Below are 19,907 nucleotides of genomic sequence, written 5' to 3' on the forward strand. Positions count from 1 at the left end.
AATAAGGGGGCCCGAATAATTTTCACTTCAGACCCGTATAATCTCAGTCCCCGTTTTCCGCACAATTTTCACCCCGGATCCCCTTCAGCTCTGGGTACAGCTCCGAATCTTTCTTCTCAATTTCAATTATTCTATAATGATTTGATTCCATACTTCTTCGGTTAGGAGCGCAATATTGGCCTTTTATTTGCTTCATTTTACGCCGCAATACCAACGGTATTAGGGGGTGTTATCAAAAGACGGGTAGGTGATGTATCTAATATCACAAAGTGATATTATCTTAAGGTGCAATATCACATTACCATCATCGAGCTCGGCTCAAACATTACCAAGCATTACAACATTCCCTAACATTACCACGTTACCTAACATCATCGTATTACCTAACATTATCGTCTTATCAAACATCCCTGCATTACGAAAGTGATGGTAATATTACTTCACCTTCACGTTTCAAAAAATCGGATAATATTACCGCTCTGTAGGGCAAGTGGTGGCGGCAGTTATCGAATGTCCAGCCGGTGCCGCGGCTGAGTATCGCTTGTCGTTATGATTGCATGTTTTTTGGTTGGTTGTATGCTGATTGAGGGCTAGAAAATGATTTCGGGTGCATATCAATATGAAGATGCAGATCTTGGCTTGAAGCAATTGATTTAAATGAATGTCATCTGCTAGTTTATATGTGGAGAACGGTGCTCTATGTACGTAATATCTTCTAACACAATTGGCCGAGTCAACTATCGGCCTGGAAACTGCTCTCGGCTGGCTTAGTTGTGAAAAGATTTGTTCGATTTTGGGCGTGATAGCGAGCTTCCAGGAAATTAGCAACTTCTTGAAAAATAAAGAAGCGTGTTGCCCACCTTGAGGAAGGGGCCTAAAACATCGGTAGGCTGGAAAACAATGCCTAAGATTCCCGCCAAAGGACCCGATGTCTAATCAAAACGTTTGTAATTGTTGGACTAAGGTTGAGCTAAATTAACCAAGAAGAAGAATGAAGGAATGAGGATCTATCCCTATCTATCCTTTTGTCATATACGGAGATACTAAGATCTCAAAGACTTCAGGGAAATGTAAACGGGACCGCGAGAAACCAAAAGGGGGATCTCATGCTGGAACTAAAAAGGAACCAAGTTAAAAATTTACTTGGGGAAAGTGTTACGATTCATACTTAAAAGCATGAAATCTCGATACAGTGCAAGGATTTAGACGAAATTATTTCTGAGGCTGAAATTTGCACTGCCTTAGCAGTGCAGTTCAAACTGCACGACTTACAGGAGCTATTAATTGTAAACTTCAGAAAGTCGTATGAAGGCGAATGGAGGAGTTTAGAGGAAGGTTCATATTGGATGGGAGATCTGTTATTTAAGAGAGCAAATTTTCTTGAAGAGATGCTTCTTCTGCCCCTTGACTGGACATCTGGAGCATGCTAAAACGCGGTTGATCAGTCTGACGGATGCAGATGTTGTGGTGGGACGGGTTACGGGAATGCAATAAGAGTCCTAAATGGACAACGGGCGTATTACAGAAGTGGCAAGTATCCTGAGTTCCAAAAGGTACTAATGGAAATGAGGTTGATGAGGTTGCAGTGCAAATGGCTATAATAAGCAAACCCGGTAGGAACCCTAATAATAATTTATCGGTAGCCGATCTTGCATGTGTTGCTACTTTGTGGGCATGCGGATACCAAGCCACACAAATGAGGCAGTGGATTCTTATGGGCAAAAATGGCATAATATTGGTTAACGATGGTTAGGTTAATACTTACTGGAAAGCGGGGTTCGGTTCGGTCGTGGATTTGAACCCTGTTAGTCCTTTACGCCTTGGAACCTTAGTGAACACTACATTTACACAGATCACTAAGTAATCGTTTTCGACCCGAACATCCAGAGACTTTTAGATGTGTAATACTCCTCGTAGGATAAGTGTAAAGTAAACCGCTGCTCGCATCAGAATGATGATAGATACGATGTTGAATTTCAAGCAGCATGTATATGTTTGCCTTAAGGCGTTGACAGTTGACATGGCCCTTGCAATGATAATGCCAAATGTCGGGGAACCTCGATGCAACCATAGGCTGCTTATAACTAAATTGGTCAGCTTTATACTGCTCTAGTCGGAGCCGCGTTAAGAATGTGCTGTGGTTCCAGAACTATCTCAATTGAAAGGACTGACGTGGTAGCCGGAATAATGCCGATCGGCATTTTGGCCGACCAGATGACGCGCATCTATGATAGACCCAGTTCTTCCGCTGTTCGTCACAAAAGGCAGGATTTGTTAAACAGGTACTAACAATTATGGGGGGAGACGGGAGGATAAGGGTCACTGAGTCCACAGAGTGATTAGAGTATCTAGGTGTGGACGCACAGAATGCGTGGTGAGAACTAAGCATTTCCTCGCGGGATATGACGAATACCGTAAGAAACTGTATAGGTTTAAATTAAACAGCTCACCTCACTGTCCTTGTTGCAAATTCTGGGGGAATCGGTTCATGTCCTTCACGATTGTCCTAGATTCGTAGAGGGAAGGAGGTGTCTATAGAAGACGTTGGGAACAACAGCAACACCGGGAACTCTAATTGGAAACATACTTGCATGCCAGGAGAACTGGAATATAGTTAACTACATCTTCGGCCGAACTCAGTGCAAGATTAAGAAAGGCAGGGGAAGCGAGGAAGGCACATTTGCGTATGCAATCGAAGTGTGTTGAGAGAAAGAAGATCCATATCCACCGCGGGACGTAATGCTTTGCGGTAGTTCTCCAGGGAAGAAGGAGGATTTAGGGGGTACCTTCAGTGGGTAAAAACCCCACACGCTGTAACATGTTCATCAGGGTCTTTGCAAAATTACGTCCCCTGGAGAAAACAAGTAGATAGAAAATCCTTTGATGATCTAGCCTTACACTAACAAGTAAAGAAGTACTGAACAACTTTGGGGTAAAACGAGCCAACAGCCAAAGGAATCCATTGGACTCTAGTTAAGTTAAGAAAGGAGCAAGCTGATGCCGAAAAAAAAAATTAGAGGAAAATGAAACCATCAACACAACAAAATGGGGCATATTCTATGCTAGTATTTCACGTAGGGTTAAGGGGTTGCCTAGTTATCAGGGGAGGGGGAGATTTGCTTTAGTTGTAGATCCGACTTTTGTCAGTCCTGCACCGGCACGTAATCTACCGTGGAAGTTAGCGAACTATGGATTGAGCCACCGGGTCGGAGATTCGCATGCCAAAGCCAAAACCAAAAAGAACGTCAGGGTGGTCTGCAAATGGATGCAATGGATGAGAAAACATTCATAGAAGTGTGACTAGAGCTCCGCGGATAGAGCCTGCCATGCCACATAACGCATCGTCGAAGAATCGACACATCGATGAGTAGGAGATCATCATTCCACACTAGAAGACTAAGTTACTGGAGGAATAATGAAATCTGTCCAGCGTTCGATCGACTTGAGACCGGGCTAGACGAATGGTATAGAGAGTGGTTGGTAAGACCCATTAGGCCAAAAGGAGTTTGCGTATAAGGAAGCCTGCGAGAACCTCCAGATAGCTGTCCAGCGGAGCAAGAGGGGTTTTAACGAGCTTTGCTCGGAGGTGAACATAAATCCACGGAGTAACGCCTATAAAATCGTCACCGGACGAATCAGATGCCGTTCATCTCCGCAGAACATGTACCCTACCCCTTTGTTAATAACCATCCGTGGATTATTTACCCAGTCAGAGGGGGTACTAACATATGTTCGCGGAGTTGTTCAAAGCGTGTTTGCCCAGGAGGATATTTCTTGCATCATGGAAGTGGTAGAAGCTAGTACTGCTTCCTAAGGCCGTCGCTGGAAGGTGTCAGGTGAACCATACTACGATAGACCTATATGCCTTTTAGACACTATGGGGAAAATGTTGGCGTCGGTCATTTACAAGAGATTACTCTTTGTAGTCGATGGCCGACCAGAGGTTTCAGATCGGTAGGATGGGTTCCGTAAGGCCAAATCGACCATTGATTCATGAAAACACAACCGACGGAAAGGGTTGAACCACCTAGAACCAGGTGTATTGACCTTGGACATGAGGAATGCATCCAATTGCAACGGTATACGAAAGCCGCTAGCGACGATTGGTGTTCCCATCTATGGCGATGCGATTGCGAGAACGGACGCTTTGGGATGACACCGATGATGGTCCAAGGAACATGTTTTCAACGCGAGTGTCTCACAAAATAACGTACTGGGCCCATTAGTGTCGAACATCACGTAGAATGAGGTACTTAACGGTTCCGGAGGAGGTGACGGTGATGGGTTACCCCGACAACATGGCACTGGTAGTGGTCACAAAACAGGCAGCTCATAGCCAGGGTGGTGAGCACCCACATCTGGCGTGTCCAGGTCAGGATCTTTCGAAGACTCCCACCTCCTTAGAAAAGAAGTCAGACAACGATATCAAATTGATTTTAACAAGGTTTTCTTGAAAAAAAACTCGTGCCATCTTTTCACTGGACAAAGGTAGTCTGCTTGCTGCACAATAATGGTAAACTTCACACGGTCGGCGCCTTCAAGGAACTCATAGACTCGTTTGGATGGGGTATTTCGAACCATCCCCAGGTTAACATGTGTGAATTCAAATTCAATCGAAATTATTTTTAACAAATAAATTTATTGTTGGTAAAAATTTAAAATATTCCATTCTAAACTACTGAAATCAGTTTGAATCCTTTCTGTTACAAGGCACATTCAAAATATAGTCTTCAGCTAAGCATTTAAGTTAGAATAAATCTTTCAGTAGCTCAAAAATTAAATTAAAAAATAGATATCTTATACAAACGTTCAAATAATAGATTCTGTATGTGATTGCTGGATTGGATGCAGAATTTGTCAAACATTGTCTTAAGGTTTTCCCCAAAATTTGACAGTGACAGGATATGATTTGGCTATCTTATGATTCGGTTTTATAGGTACTTGGGTCCTTTGATTCTGCTTCCTTTTTTCTGAAAAGTGATGAAGTTGATCGCCTCTTTCTAATACTTATTTTTTTTCAAGAGGACATACCCACGTTCCTACAGATTTGTTGATACCATTCCCACATACACTGTAGAGAGTCCTGTTAAAAATTTCCAACGGACGGCATAAAACTCAGATGTCGCAGAATTTCGTAGTTTTCGATCTAGGGGATTACGATTTAAAACAGAATTTCATGGAATTTATATGCAAAAAACTAGATGAATTTTCCATTTGATATACCTGAACGCAACTTAAAAATTTTTCCGGTTTCAAGAAACATCGCACGAATACATGTCCACGATTCTTTGGTAATGTTCGGGATTTGGTCCGGTGGAGGGTCAAATCCCCTGTCATTACCTTCTAATTCGAAGGTCATTGAAATTGGAAATTTTGCAATAGCATAAGCATAATCATCACTTGCTCCACTGGCAGTGTAGAGTAATTCCCCGGAACTTCCGTGCAGATATTCTCTTCCGCTTAATTTTTTTACTGCGTCAACTCCAGCCATTGCAATTTTTTCAAATGTTTTATGAGATCTGGAGTCTGGAGATCCTCTATGTAAAAGAAAAAGTTGGCAGTAGATGTAATGCCCCTAAATTCTTGAGGGGAGGTAGTGCTATTTCCGTGGACTTAGCTATGAAAGTTTCTCTACTCCAGGACCCTAAAAAATCCTGAACTCAAAGGGTATAAGTTAAATTTGACATATATAGTTTGACGCCTTGGAAGTTCACGGGAGTCACGGAAATTTCACGCTCCCAAATAAAAACATTGGTTACTCCTTACGATTTCCATCCCCATGGATACAGAATGTATGGCCCATAAGAATGCAATGACAGATAAAATATTCCGACTCCTTTTGCCGACAACAATAAATCTCTGACGCAGCGACTTTCAGGTTCAGAAAATGGTTCCTTACCTAAGTAGATCTCATCACAAGGATCTTTAGAAGTTCCACATACACCCCATTTGTAGTCATAGTTTCTATTGGCATCAACACCAGGACACTTGCTTTTTGGATTAGAGCGAGTCTTCCTCCAAAATCGCTCTGACTTATGTGAATACTCATAGCCATCTGGGTTGACCAGGGGGAGGATCAAGAAATCGAATGATCTCAGTAAGTCTTCATTTTCATTTGCTTTCTGGACAAGTTGGTGTATAATGTAGAGTGCAGTTGCTGGAGCAATCCATTCGCGGGCATGGATCCCTGCATCTATGACAATGAGTCTTTTTTTAATACCATCGCCCTTTGTAATTTTAATGGTCTTCATTGTTCGTTTTTCAAAGGATTTACATTTGTTAACCACGGTAACGGTTTTGTGGTATTTCGCTGCTAACTGATCGAGGTAATTGTTAATGTCTTTACCTCGATAGTACTTGTACCAACTTAATTGCAAGCTTCGGGTTCGTCTAGATGATTGTTTCAAAACTCTAGCTTCTGCTAGCATTTTTTCAACGTTCCCAACTTTACATATAATAAGGGCTCCGATTTTGGCTATTATGTGCAGAAATTCCTTAATACATTCATAAGCAACCATGACGCACAACAACCTCCCATGTACGGCATTTACGTGTAGGCCAGTGTATCCTGGTTTTAGAGTCAGGTCTCGAATCAACTTCCTGTCAGCAGCAGTTTTAGGCAAGAGCTTAAAAATTGTTTGCCTAAAGTGGGTTTTATATATTTTTAATGAGAATATAATTCATGCAAGATAATGAATATTAATTACCCTTTGTATGGGTCACGTGCAAACGCTTCATCACAAAGGATTTGAAATAGGACTAAACAATACACTAAGTAAATTTGCGAAATTTTTAAATGTTTTGACATCTTCATAAGTCCGAGCTGAGTTGGAAAATGATAAAGTTTGCACGAAAATGTCTATTTTGAAGGGAAGTGCCTACTACTGTGGCAGAATTCTCTCATCAAAGTGTTTGTAAGATGGTGGCTAACGTGGTTGACACTATTCTTTCGATTGAAAAGGTTGCCAACCTGTAATGGAAAAGTACCTTAAGTGCCCTTTTATGTCGAGGAAGCCTATAACCCTTAGGTGGTGGTCAAAGGGTAGTATAGGTCCCAGGGCGAAACGTGGCTTGGTACACACGATGGAGCATAAAACCTGGAAAACGCCGGCTGAACCAACACCAACAGCTTTACTACCAAACCCTATCTTCACCTCCACGTGGTGATCGCTGGGCGTTCCTTCTTTATAAAAAAACTGAAGCCGGAGGATGAAGGCGAGTCCCCCGCACCTAAAAAGGGGACAAAATGTACCAACTGGTTTTCCAGGTTGGGGGTTGGGTAGACTGACAACCCTACATGGAAAACAACGTGTTACGAAGCCAGGGAAGGAGCCTCGGACTGGACGGATTACACAACGACGAACCCGGCAACGATATAGGAATAACGATTTGCGCATTTTCTCATGGAACGTGCGCTCTCTGTACAGAGATAAAGCTGATGAGCAGCTAGCCGATACCCTGTCCCAATATAGAGTTGATGTAACGACGTAGGACAGGGACCGGTTTCGTGAAGCCGCTACGCCATATATTAGAAAAGTTTAGAAATATAAGACTCATTAACTTTCACGGCCCTACAGAGGAGACTGCAGAGTCGGAGAAGGATACCTTCTACGAGGCAGTAGAACGAACCCTCGAAGCCCTCAAAGAATTACAGCCGAATTGGTTAAATATGGAGGCGACCAGTTACACCAAGTGATTCATCAACTTGTGCTCAAGGTATGGGACAGCGAATCAATGCCTGACGATTGGCAGGTCTCATACATAAAAAGGGAGATATCCCATTGCTGAGTATCATCTATAAGATATTCTCCGCTATATTGCTAGACCGGATAGCCCCATACACCCAGAATACCATTGGCCCATACCAAAGAGGCTTCACTCCAGGCAAATCAGCAACAGATCAGATTTTCTCTCTGCGGAAAGCGATGGAAACACTGTTGGAATATGGACACCAGTTGCACTATCTATTGATCGACTTTAAAGCCAGCCTATAGCATAGCCAGGGTAAAACTGTACACGGCCATGAGAGAATTCGGTATCCCGACGAAGTTGATAAGACTGACTAGGCTGACCCTGACCAATGTGCAAGCCCAGATAAAAGCAGAAGGATCACTCTCAAGACCATTCGACATCAACACCGGTCGACGACAAGTGGATGCCCTATCATGCGCTATCTTTAACCTGGCCCTGGAGAAAGTGATCCGTGATGCTGAGGCAAATGCAAGAAGCACGATCCTCTTTAAGTCCACCCAACTACTGGCCTATGCTGACTATATCGACGTCATGGGAAGAACGCCCCGAGACCCACAAACTGCCTTCAGCAGGCGGCGCGACTGGATGACTGGACTGCACATCAATGAAGGCAAGACAAAGTATATGGTGGCAACGTCAGCACCGGAGACCAATCAACCAACAACATCAAACCGCACTGGTCAAACGGTAAGAATAAGGATAGGAGACTACAACTTCGAGACCATTGATAATTTCTCCTATCTAGGGTCGAAAATCACAACCGATAACAGTTACGATGAGGAAATCCGCGCACGGTTGTTGTCAGCCAACAGAGCCTATTTCAGCTTACAAAAACTGTTCCGCTCGAAACGTCTCACAATAGGGTCAAAGCGGGTCGCTTAATGTGGATGAGGATGATCTACCCCGGAAAGTCTCTAAGGGCAATGTCTGTGATAGAAAAAGAAGACGAGCCCAGACCCTGCCTAAGATGGAGCGATGGCGTAGGTCAGGACGCCAGACAGCTTTTAGGGATATCGAATTGATGGACCTCGGCGCGAAACCGGGATGTCTGGAGTTCCTTGTTAAGGCAGGCCTAGACCGGATACCGGTTTTTGCGCCGTTTATGATGATGAATTTTATTATATTTACTAGTTCAAAACCTTTCAATTGTGCAGCTGGTACAAGTCCTGGTGATTCTCCCGGAACATGTGTGGAGGTTTCATTACTCTCATCACCTAAATGCGCAGCGGTGGGAAGTGTATGCTGTCGCAACGTTCCTCCAGAGTAGCAAAGGCGTCAAGAACAGGCTAATGGAACTGAAGGAACTATTGGACGGCATCTCCTTCTATAGGCGAACGTGGGGAACAGCTGAAGACGGTTGGAGAGTAGAAGCAGTTGAACTCCCCGCTGAGAACGCTGCTTGCGTCAAACGGACTGCAGATAGCCCACTGCAAACCGAACTAAGGAAAGCACCGGAAAGAGAACGACGTGCTTGAAAGAGAATTTATCGAAGTAGTTTCTAGGGCCCAAAAAAAGAAGGCGAAGAAGGAAAAAAGGAAACAAAAGACTACGCCGCCAGAGACACGTCTGCCCAAAGAAAAGGACGCCGCAAACCAAAAGCCAGGAGCAGATACGACGAGGAAACGATGAAGGATTAGACCGTGGACTCTGCTCATTAAGCCGACGGAAAGCAAGGCATTTGCGAAAGTCCTTAGTGAAATCCGGTACAGGGTGAAATCTGAAGACAACGGAGCAGAGGTGTCTTCCATACAGAAAACTAGGAGTGACGGAGTCCTTGTCGAACTGGGCCCGAAGACGACTACCAAAAGTACGTTCTGCGAAGCGGTCAAGGGATTATTGGGGAAGAAGGCAGCCTAGTTTTCAGCCTAGAGCCCATGTGCTCTTTAGGAATCCGGGATCTTGACTGCCTCACAGAAAAGATCGAAGTGGAGGAGGCGATAAAGCGTGAATGCCCAAGCAATCCCCGGATGCTCTGGAGTACTCCTGAGAACGCTGCTTGCGTCAAACGGACTGCAGATAGCCCACTGCAAACCGAACTAAGGAAAGAGAACGCGGTGCCTGAAGGAGACTTTATCCAAGTAGTTTCTAGGGCCCAAAAAAAGAAGGCGAAGAACGAAAAAAAGAAATAAATGACTACTCCGCCAGAGACACGTCTGTCCAAAGAAAAGGAGGCCGCAAACCAAAAGCCAATAGCAGATAAGACGAAGAAACGATGAAGGACTAGACAGTCGACGGAAGGCAAGGCATTTGCGGAAGTCCTTAGTGAAATCCGTTACAGGGTGAAATCTGAAGACAACGGAGCAGAGGTGTCTTCCATACAGAAAACTAGGAGTGACGGAGTCCTTGTCGAACTGGGCCCGAAGACGACTACCAAAAGTACGTTCTGCGAAGCGGTCAAGGGATTATTGGGAGAGAAGGCAGCCTAGTTTTCAGCCTAGAACCCACGTGCTCTCAAGAAATCCGGGATCTTGACTGCCTCACAGAAAAGATCGAAGTGGAGGAGGCGATGAAGCGTGAATGCCCAAGCAATCCCCGGATGCTCTGGAGTACGCAGTTTTGAGTACGGAGGGACGATTTCTGGTAGGCGATGTTTTAATGCCAGGGCCCTTGAATGGAGCATGCCTCGGCCAGACTCCAGAGGGAAACGGTTTCTGGAAAAGGCGGCGATAACCGAGTTCGTAGTTTTAAACACAGGATCCACGCCAACATTTCAGCGCCCAGACTGTGAAGGAAGCATTCCTGACATCACTTTTGCGTCGGAAACTCTGCATCATCTGTGGACGGGTGACGAGTCCTAGAAGACTTCTCGGCAAGTGACCCCCAGTACATCACATTCGAAGTGGTTGACGCTACTTGCCGGCAGCCACTAACGTGACGCTCCCCGTACCTGTGGAATGTCGCGAGAGTGAACATAGCGAAGTTCATCGAAGCCTTTAGAGCGCGCAGGGCCGCGCTGGAGGGCGCTCTGGGGGGTGGTAGTGTCGCAGGTGACATCGTCGTAAATTTATTGATAAGCCTCATAGCGACAGCATGTGAAGCTTTCATGCCCCGGAGGGGCCCCAGCTGTGACAAGCCTTCTCTCTACTGGTGGACGGCAGAAATTGTCGTAGGAGGTATGTGCCATAAAGGCACATTATAGATCGGCAAAAAGGAGATTCCATGGCGCTATAAATAAAAGCAAAGCTCGCGGCAAGCAGAACCTTGTTAGCAAGGTGAATGAGGACCCGTGGGGACTTGGCTACAAGCTTGTCACCCGGAAAATCAGGGCTCCGCGGAAGCCCTGCATACTTAGTACCGACCAGATGGGCCGCATGGCGCGCGCATTGTTCCCCAGACACCCTGTACGGGTTGATGTAAAGATCACGAAAAGCGTGGAGGATTGCCCCCTTTTCACAATGAGAGAGCTCAAAGAAAAAAGAAGGCGCCAGGCGCTGATGGCATCCCGGCGGAAGTTTACAAACCGGTGTTCCCCCAACGGCTGCTTGATATATACAACGCTTGCTTGAAGGAGGGCAGGTGGTAGCGTATGTCGACGATTTGGTGATATTGGTGTCATGGAAGTTTCCCTCGGTTATGAGTAAGACCAGGTAAGGAACGTTGGGAAAGGTGTGCCTGTGGACTGTAATATGCGGATTCTATAGAAATCCAATCAAAATGGAAGGGATGTTATTCACCGCCAAGACAAGGGTAACCTCTCGCGGTTAAATGAACATTTCCTTTACTACTCCTCAGGTCTAGCTAGAGCCAAGCTAAGGGACTAGGTAAACCATTCTTTGACGATGTCAAGGTCAAGTATCAAGGTGCAGGCTGGAAGAGCTGCTGTTTTTCGTGATTGCTACGGGCCGGAAGATTGGAGCCAACTGAACACTGCCCCCTTGCAATTACCATAAAAGTCACCGTCGGGTAAGATACTTTATCAACGGAACTAAGTTAATTCTGCAGCGGCTACGAATAGTAACGACAAAGATAGCAGAACTAGCAACCAGGCCCATCTTGTTGACATCGACTGATAGAGATAGCAGCAGAATCGACAAAGGAACTGCGCCGCATATGAAAAAAGATTGAGTGCGATGCAGTGCGAAGAAAGTAGACGAAGTCTCTAGCTACGGAGCCACACACGAACGGTGAGGATAGACGCACTATGGTCTCATTCAGCCCAGGTAGTGAAATACAAAACAGTCAAGGCACTAGGAGATAACCTAAGAACTCCATTGGTTGGGTTTAGTAAACTGGGTCAGAGAAAGTTTTTACGCACGGATGAAAGTACCGCTGCTATACAAAGGAGTTGTATAGCCCAAAAGCTGAACTTAAGGGAGATTTATCGCTGAAATGGTAATTGACGTGCTCATGCACTCGTTTGGCATCGGTATCCTTCTAGGCCAGTATCTGAGTCACGACTTGCTTCGGGGAGTAGACCGTTTTGGGCTTACTACTGGCATCCAGGACATTACAGGGTCTTCCTATTGTGGCTTTAGCGGCTTTTGGATAGCGTCAGTCTTTTCCAGAACTTGGGTGCAGGTTCTCAACTGCCTATGGATGTGGACGCTGGCAGCACGTGACGAGCCTGTATCTCTTGTCGAGGACGAGGTCGCCGGGCAGTCATAGGTTCTTCCCGTACACCAGATCAGAAGGGCTGTCAAAAAATTTCGGGGATAGCTGTATGGAGAAAAACAGAATGAACTGCATGACTTTAGGCCAGGACGGGGCTATGTGAGTCATAATGGCTGCTTTCACCAAGCGATGCCAACATCTCAGCATTGACTTACCATTGAACTGCGAACTGGCATTTGAATCCTAGATTCGAATTGCATCCTCTGCTTCTGATTACGGCAGGAATACTAAAGGGCGGAAATCCCTCACAGCAGTGGGTCTCAGCACATGACGCCGATGTGATGCCCTTCAGAGTTATTGCCTTAGGCCACTGCTTGAACTGGTCAATGATCGTGAGGGAATACTTGGAGCCGTGAACGGAAGTACCTGATGCTTGGATGCGCGGCTACTAATTCATGATCGTAGGCATTGTAATGCCGTTGAGTAGGATCAAACTGTTTTGAGAAGAAACCCAATGGTTGCCAGCTTTGGTTTACTCTCTGGTGAAGAGCAGAACTTATTGGGGGTGCATCTTGTTGACGGAATGCCAAAAGTGTAGCGTTTGCCAGCTGTTGTTCGGTGTTTTCAGACGCATGGACTGCTTCTGGAGACCACAAAACCTTCGCAATTCTTTGGCACAAGGATCAAGCAAGAAGGCGTTAAGTATGAGGGCCTGGTGGTGAGCGAGTTTGGGTGGAAACAACGGTAGTAGTAGTTGGAATGACCTAGAAATTTCACCAGCTGCTGAAAAAATTTGCATTTTTCAAGGTTAACAACTAGGCGATTGTGAAGGAGATGTTGAAAAATACACTCGAGGTGTGCCAAATGCTCTAATTTGGTGAAAGAGGCGATCAGAACATCATTCAAGAAGAGGAAATAGAAGTCCAAGTTTCGTGGTACAGAGTGGATGGTATTCTGGTAGGTTTGTGCTGCATTGCATAGGCCAGCCATGTGAACCCCAAGAGTCTGAAAGGTGTGCAAACTGCTATCTTTAGAATATCGTCGGAAGTTACATTGATTCGGTGGTGAGCCCTGTCGAGATCCTAGGTCGAAAAACATGACAGTTTGCGCGAAGCTTTGGATGAGTAGAATGGAGTACCTATCGGTTCAGAATCGTTTGAATTCCACAGGGTTTATCGTCATTAGGCTTAGGGACCAGATGGAGTGAAGATAACCAGTTGTTGTTGGAGGGTCCACATATACCTGGCTTATTTAGATTAAAAAAGAAGAAGTGAATCCTGAGGACAGTCGAGTATTTAAGCTACATTATCGAAGCAACAAGGATTCAGTCAGCAGAAGACAAGGCTTGGTGTTTAAGCCGACGAAATGGACTCAGGTTTGATGGGGTAATAGGAGACAATCAGAAGTTTTTGGTAACGCACGGATCCTATCTACGATTTAACGCCTTTTACATACAAGATGTTTGCTGAACAAGAAGTCATGGTTCTAGAATGTGGTAAGTCAGAATAGATGATGTTGTCATAAACATTCAATAAAATATTGGTTCAATTTACGTAGTTGTCTTTATAATAAAATCAGAAATTTATCGAAAACATTTTTAAGGGCCGAAAATGCAATACAAAACATCACGGACAGCATTGATAATATATTCATATGTTCGGAATTGCGACGAATCCTTGGTTGGTACGGTAGATTCTGCGTCACCACCTACCCCCTCATATTCTTCTTCCATTTCAACTATTTCGCTATCTTCATATTGCTCTTCTTCATCAATTTCGTTCAATTTGTGCTCTTTATCTTGGCCAGTATCTCGGTTATAACCTTTTCGACCTTCTACGCCTCGATTTGGTCTACTATCTTCTTTCTCACTCTCGTCCTGTTCCTTTCCACCTGTATCTTCTTCTTTGGATGCACTATCACGCCTATTACCAGTGTCATCATCTCCTGCGTTGATCATTTCGAGGGGGATGGTGTTTGGCATAGAAGGGTGAGGTGGTATTGGATAGATGTTTTCCGTGAGGCATCCATCTTCTTTCCTCAGCACAAAACTTAGGTCTGGTGCATCAAAGGGAACGTCATCAATGCTGACCATATTTTTTAAATCGAAATACCACCTTGACGAACTTTAGAATTTCTTAGTCAAAACTTTTTTAGAATAATGAAAATTTAATTGTCAATTTTGGGTGATAAAAACAAAATGAATGAGTCCTTAAAACAAAATACGATTAATCATATTACTGAGCTTCCTTTAATATGAAAAGTAGAATAAAGTTGAGTGCATATTATCCAGGCAATGGGATTGTTCGTAAGCTTCTCCTTGGAGCTGTGTGTTTCTTAAGGTTTTTGTGTCTGTCAAGCCCAATTCATTCGGAGACGGCTGTACCTATTGGTCCGATATTTAAGGAGAACATTTGGTTTGGAAACCCTTTTACATACAATGAGTCGCATGATTTCGTATTAACTTTAAGGGGGCTCGCCAAATATGTGAGATATATAGCTCCCCCCATGATTCCCGAGACGCCCGCACTCCTCCTCTACTGTCCTGCGCCAAGTGTCCTTGCGGAAATCAACTCGTCGGCCATCTTGGGAGAGTGGATTCCATTGCATGTTGTGGCCAACAATGTAATTTCGTTCCTCTTTGATGTGTGACCTATCCACTGCCACTTCCGTATTCCGATCATAGTGGGTATGAGTGCCAGGTCAGTGCGCTGACTAAGTTCCCTGTTTGAAGTAGTGTCAAGCCGGCGTACCCCAATGATACGAAGGCTTGAACTTTTGAGTAACAATGGGGTTCATTTTCCATGTATGAATGCACAAAGAACACTAGCACAGAACAGTCTCAGATCTTGGTGTTGAGATAACTGCGTTTCCAGATTTTAGATAGGCAAGCGAAAGCGGATCTAGCGTATCGGGCTCTATCCAGTTCGGTACCATAGGCAGAAACCAAGCTTCCTAGATGTATAAATTCATCCACGCCTTTGATGCTCTACCCATTAATGCAGATAGAGATAGAGACCCGTCTAACTTGAAAACCTCGGCTTTGTTCGTGTTTGTTTTCAGTCTAACTCCACTTGCCTCTCCTTCCAAGTCCAGAGATATTTAGCTAAAGTCCAATACCCGTGAGAGAGTGCGTGTTCGAGGTGTTCGAGGAAAGATATTATCGTCCATATCGTCCTCCGGACAACGCTGCATGAAAAAAGATACAGATAACAAGAAAAAATAATATCGGTGACAGGATGCAACCCTGGTGGACTCCGCTGTTGAACTCAAAGCTTTCCGAAATCTTACCTCGGTGTAGGACATTACATTTTGCACAAGCTAATGGCCTCTTGGGAATGCCCCCCCCTGCGGAGGATATTCCCTGTTCACGTTATCGAAAGCTTTCTAGAAATTGATGAAGAGTAGGTGAATCGAAGATTTAAGTCCTTAGCTGCTCGCCATTGTGGATGAGGAGTCGACCATTAACATCCCTTACGGGACCATCGAAAGATTTGCGACCACATGCACGTTCTTTCGTAATGCGGTATACACTTCTCAAATCATTGCATCGCGCTTCCCTGACCAACGCAATAATAAATTCCCATTTGGCATGGCGCACACTACGCTTAACCTGCCGGGATTTCATTCGGATTCGGGGTTCGAACGCCTGACCATCACTCGCAGCGGTCAGTAGAGCCTTTAATTCCTTCCGTTCATCAGTTTGCTTTCATGATTCAGCAGTCAGTCAAATCTTATGACCTATGAAGCATTCGGGAAGGATAATTTTTTATGGTAGTCCTATACTTATTGGAATTTTTACGCGAGCCACTTAGGTTATCTACCGTCCAATCAGCAAGGTAGCTCTCCCACTGTCGAACGAGAGGTGGGTTATACAAGTGGTTCATCTTGAACTTGGGGGGTCGCAGCTCCTCAACCCTGAGAGAAGTGGCAGACGCATCACGGAACCGAATGTAAGCGATCATCAGATGAGGATCCCTTTCCGGGCCGATGTCAGTACCTCTTTTATTACGCACATCTAGGAGACATCTACTAAGTCTACTTCTGACCGTAAAGTGATCAATCTGATTGCTTGTACGGCATCGGCCAGTTGAAACCAAATTGACTTTATGGCAAACCTTCGAACAACAAGCTACCAATTACGGAGCGGTGGAAGTTTCAGAAATTCACGAACGTCCCACCGCTACTGCTGCGGTCTCCAAGCCTGTGTTTCCCCATCACGTGTCCAATCAAGGTTTTTCCAGACTCCAACTAGGCATTCAAATCAACAATCACTATCACAATGTCGCCTTTAGGAAGCCTCCCCTGAATTGCGTTTAATTGCTCGTAGAAAGCATTCTCCTCGAGATTGCACCCAGATCAGGCATTCGATAGAGCCAAATGGCGAAACCGATCACGACGAGCCGACCCCGCTTGTGAACGGGACAAAGGCTGAAGAAAAAGAAGAAGAAAGCATTCTCCTCCATTATATTGGAAGTCCTTAACCTGGACCGAAATCTTGCAGTTAGAAAAACGAAAAGGCAGATAAGCGATGCCAGGATGCAATTTAAAGCCATACATGCTGCTTCAATTAGCATATAGATTGGGCATATGCACAACGAGGAGAAATCGAGGAAAGATACTTTGGAAGATACATCGCGTGGATAGCCTATCAAGATTCTTGGAGAAAACACGGATCTTAAATCCAATTTAAAATGTAGATGTTTCTCAAAGTTCCTGATTGGACATCAACTAGCTGTCCAAATTTCGTAGGAAGTCGGTTGGAGAGGAAAACCCGAGAGGTAGTCGTATCACTTGACTACTTCTTAGGAGAGAGCAGCCGCATCCCCCTGGAATCAATAGTTTTTCTTATGAAGCCCCGAAAGGAAGGTGCTACGACTTCTCTTCAGCTGTGATGTCAACGCGTACCTTGAAATCTGGTGAAGCAGTGGTGCCAATCGAACAAGTGCTTTCACTGCTGCTTTCAGAAGCCCATATTCGAGTTGGGCATTAAGCCACTATCCGTCGAAATTTACGACTTCCATGATAGTATTTGCCGTAGATCTCCTTGTTCTGAACCCAAACTGCCTTGGGGGTAAGTCCCCGCAGCGAGTCAACTCCTGATGAGCTTTTCGAATAATTCCTGCCACCCACCAGTATATAGAAGGCTTGTTATGGCTGGGCCCCTTCGGGGTATGGAAGCTTCACATGCTGTCTTTATTAAGTTCATCACTGAATATTACGATAGTGTCAGCTCCTCGAAACAACCTCCAGCATGACTTTGCTTTTTTCAAAAACTTCGAAGAATTTCCCGCTGTTCACCCTCGCGACTTTTTACACACAGGGGGATCGCCGAGTTGGTGCGAGAGGGTAAGTAACACTAACAACTTCAGACGCGATGTACTGGTGATCACTTGTCGAGAAGTCTTCTCGGAATCGCCACTTGTCCACCGGCGCTGCCAGAGATTCCGAAGCAAAAGTTACATCGCTGTCGTGGATCCGATGTTTAAAATTACGAGCTCGATTCCCGCCACCATTTTCGGGATCCGTTTGCCTCTGGAGTCTGGGTGAGATATGTCTTTTCAAGGGCCCAAGCATTAAAGTCACCGTGTTTCAGGATTTGTCCCTCCATCCCCGAAACGGTATTCCCCAGAGAATCAAACCGAAGCCGAAAGTCCGACATAGTCTCTTTTGGGGTTGGATAATCGCCAAAAACGTTATCCCTTAACAGAGAATTCAGACAATGCCACTCAGTGGAGATGCAATGAAGCCGGGTCCCTATTTCCGTATTGCTTGCTGATTCGTGCTAGATTAGCTGTTCTAGCAACTGGTGAGCGGTTGCCCTTAAAGTTCAGCCCTATAGATTCGACATTGAAACGGGCCCGCTGTGTGTGCAACATTTACATCCGCTACGATTCTTTCAAAGAATGCTGTCATCCTGTCAGGTCCCTTGAAATTTGCTGACGTGTGTCCATAGTCCAGACCACTGTAGCACTTGCGAATTCGTTCCCTGTATCCTTGCACAGATGGACTTCTGGCTCTTTCCGTCTTTTCCTCAGTTCACTTTGCAGTGGGCTATCTGCGATCATTTGGCGGTTGTGGTGTTCTCAGCGGGAAGTGCGACTATTTCTATATTTCACATTCTCAAGACTGGGGATTTTGACTGGGCTGCAGGATACTAGAGTTGCTGTCCCCGCACAAGAACTTTGCAAGGTTTCGTCTTTATTTGGACATCCCGGTGTCACATCAGGTGTTTCAGCCCTTGCTGCCTCTTTCAGTGATTATTGCGGTGAGCGATAAATTTTCTTGCTGCGCCCAAACACAGTCAGCTCTTCCTCCTTTCTTGATATTTCGTCCATTTATTTTTGTTTTATTATGTTTACTCTTCATGGGAATTTAAACCGCACATCGTATGTAAGGGAGCGTGTTGCAATAGTCAGCAACGGGTGTACTCTCGAGGACAAAGCTTCTATTCCAGTTTCCTGACACCTAACCTATGCTTAGCTGATCCCGGAATTCATGAACGGAGCAGCGCAATGTCGTCCATCCTGTCGCTCTCTATGGTTCTGAGTGTTGGCCAACTATAGAAGACAATGAGCGACGTCTTGCGGTAATGCAGACGAAGATGTTACGTTGGACTAGTGGCATCACACGTTTTGATCACATCCGAAATGAGGATATCCGCGATCGTTATGGGGTTGCACCAACCGTGGAAAAGTTGCGAGAGAGGCGTCTTCGATTGTATGGTCACGCAATTCGTGCCAACGATAATTCACTTGCCAAGATTAGTGTGAACATCGAAGTTGATAGTAAACGACCAAAAGGCAGGCCGAAACAACGGTGGCTTGATACGCTGGATGGGGATTTAAAAGCTTCAACATTGCACCCAGATCAGGCATTCGATAGAGCCAAATGGCGAAACCGATCACGACTAGTCGACCCCGCTTGTGAATGGGAAATAGGCTGAAGAAAAAGAAGAAGATGAACGGAGCAGCGATCGGTCATGGCAACTTGGTCTACTAACACCGGGTCAATGCACACTACCTGATAAGCGTTCCGTAGGGGCTGACTCCCGATACACGTCACAACTATCATGTTCGAAGAGTTAGGCACGTATCATCCCATCGACGACAAGTTGTTCCAACGTGTGCCGCAGTTCGCTCATTACCGATAGGCTTTCAGAAGGCTACTACCTAGAACGCAGGTATACTGCCAGTGGAACAAAATGTCTTACTGGGGCAACTTGGGAATTACACTAGACTAGAAACTACTCCGGTCAATGATTGCCTATGGGGTGGTAGTTTGGGCAGATAGAAGGCAACTTAACACAACTGTCAGATTGACTCCTCTTCATCTAGACATACAGATGGAAGCACCCAAAAAAGCCATCAGAATCTCTTGGGGTATCACTGAGTCGGTGAGCTAGCTGCCTAAATGGAAGGAGGGTTGACATTCCTTCAAGCGGTGTTGATACCAAAGGATAGCATTACAACGAAGTTTGATTTCGATAAGAAATTTGAAATGCGATGGAGCAGCAAGGTGGCCTGGGAGAGGGTGATGGTACCCTACGACTCTAACCAACTACTGATTATCGGGCCCCTCCCAGCATAGGGTTCCGGGCCATATTG

The 19,907-nt window shown here is 45.1% G+C and overlaps 1 protein-coding gene across 1 annotated transcript; it reads right to left on the reverse strand.

The window, feature by feature from the left end:
• Positions 1-5,031: 5,031 nt before the first annotated feature.
• Positions 5,032-6,832, reverse strand: LOC119648939 (carboxypeptidase B-like). Its single transcript, XM_038050852.1, has 4 exons — positions 6,708-6,832; positions 5,767-6,642; positions 5,224-5,537; positions 5,032-5,146 (listed from the first exon to the last, which is right to left on the reverse strand). Exons 1-4 carry the CDS (start codon positions 6,812-6,814, stop codon positions 5,040-5,042), a joined length of 1,404 nt encoding a protein of 467 aa, XP_037906780.1. The 5' UTR covers positions 6,815-6,832; the 3' UTR covers positions 5,032-5,039.
• Positions 6,833-19,907: the final 13,075 nt, after the last annotated feature.

Source organism: Hermetia illucens, chromosome 2 (assembly GCF_905115235.1).
Source record: "Hermetia illucens chromosome 2, iHerIll2.2.curated.20191125, whole genome shotgun sequence".
Classification (NCBI taxonomy): Eukaryota; Metazoa; Arthropoda; class Insecta; order Diptera; family Stratiomyidae; genus Hermetia; species Hermetia illucens.

What these genes read in the sequence shown, in the direction of transcription:
- LOC119648939 (XM_038050852.1), bottom strand. Translation starts at nt 6,814, where the DNA reads ATGAAGATGTCAAAACATTTAAAAATTTCGCAAATTTACTTAGTGTAT. An exon ending in TATCCATGGGGATGGAAATC is followed by an intron (nt 5,538 to 5,766) that starts GTAAGGAGTAAC and finishes TCTTTTACATAG; the next exon opens with AGGATCTCCAGACTCCAGAT. An exon ending in AATTTTTAAGTTGCGTTCAG is followed by an intron (nt 5,147 to 5,223) that starts GTATATCAAATG and finishes GTAATCCCCTAG; the next exon opens with ATCGAAAACTACGAAATTCT.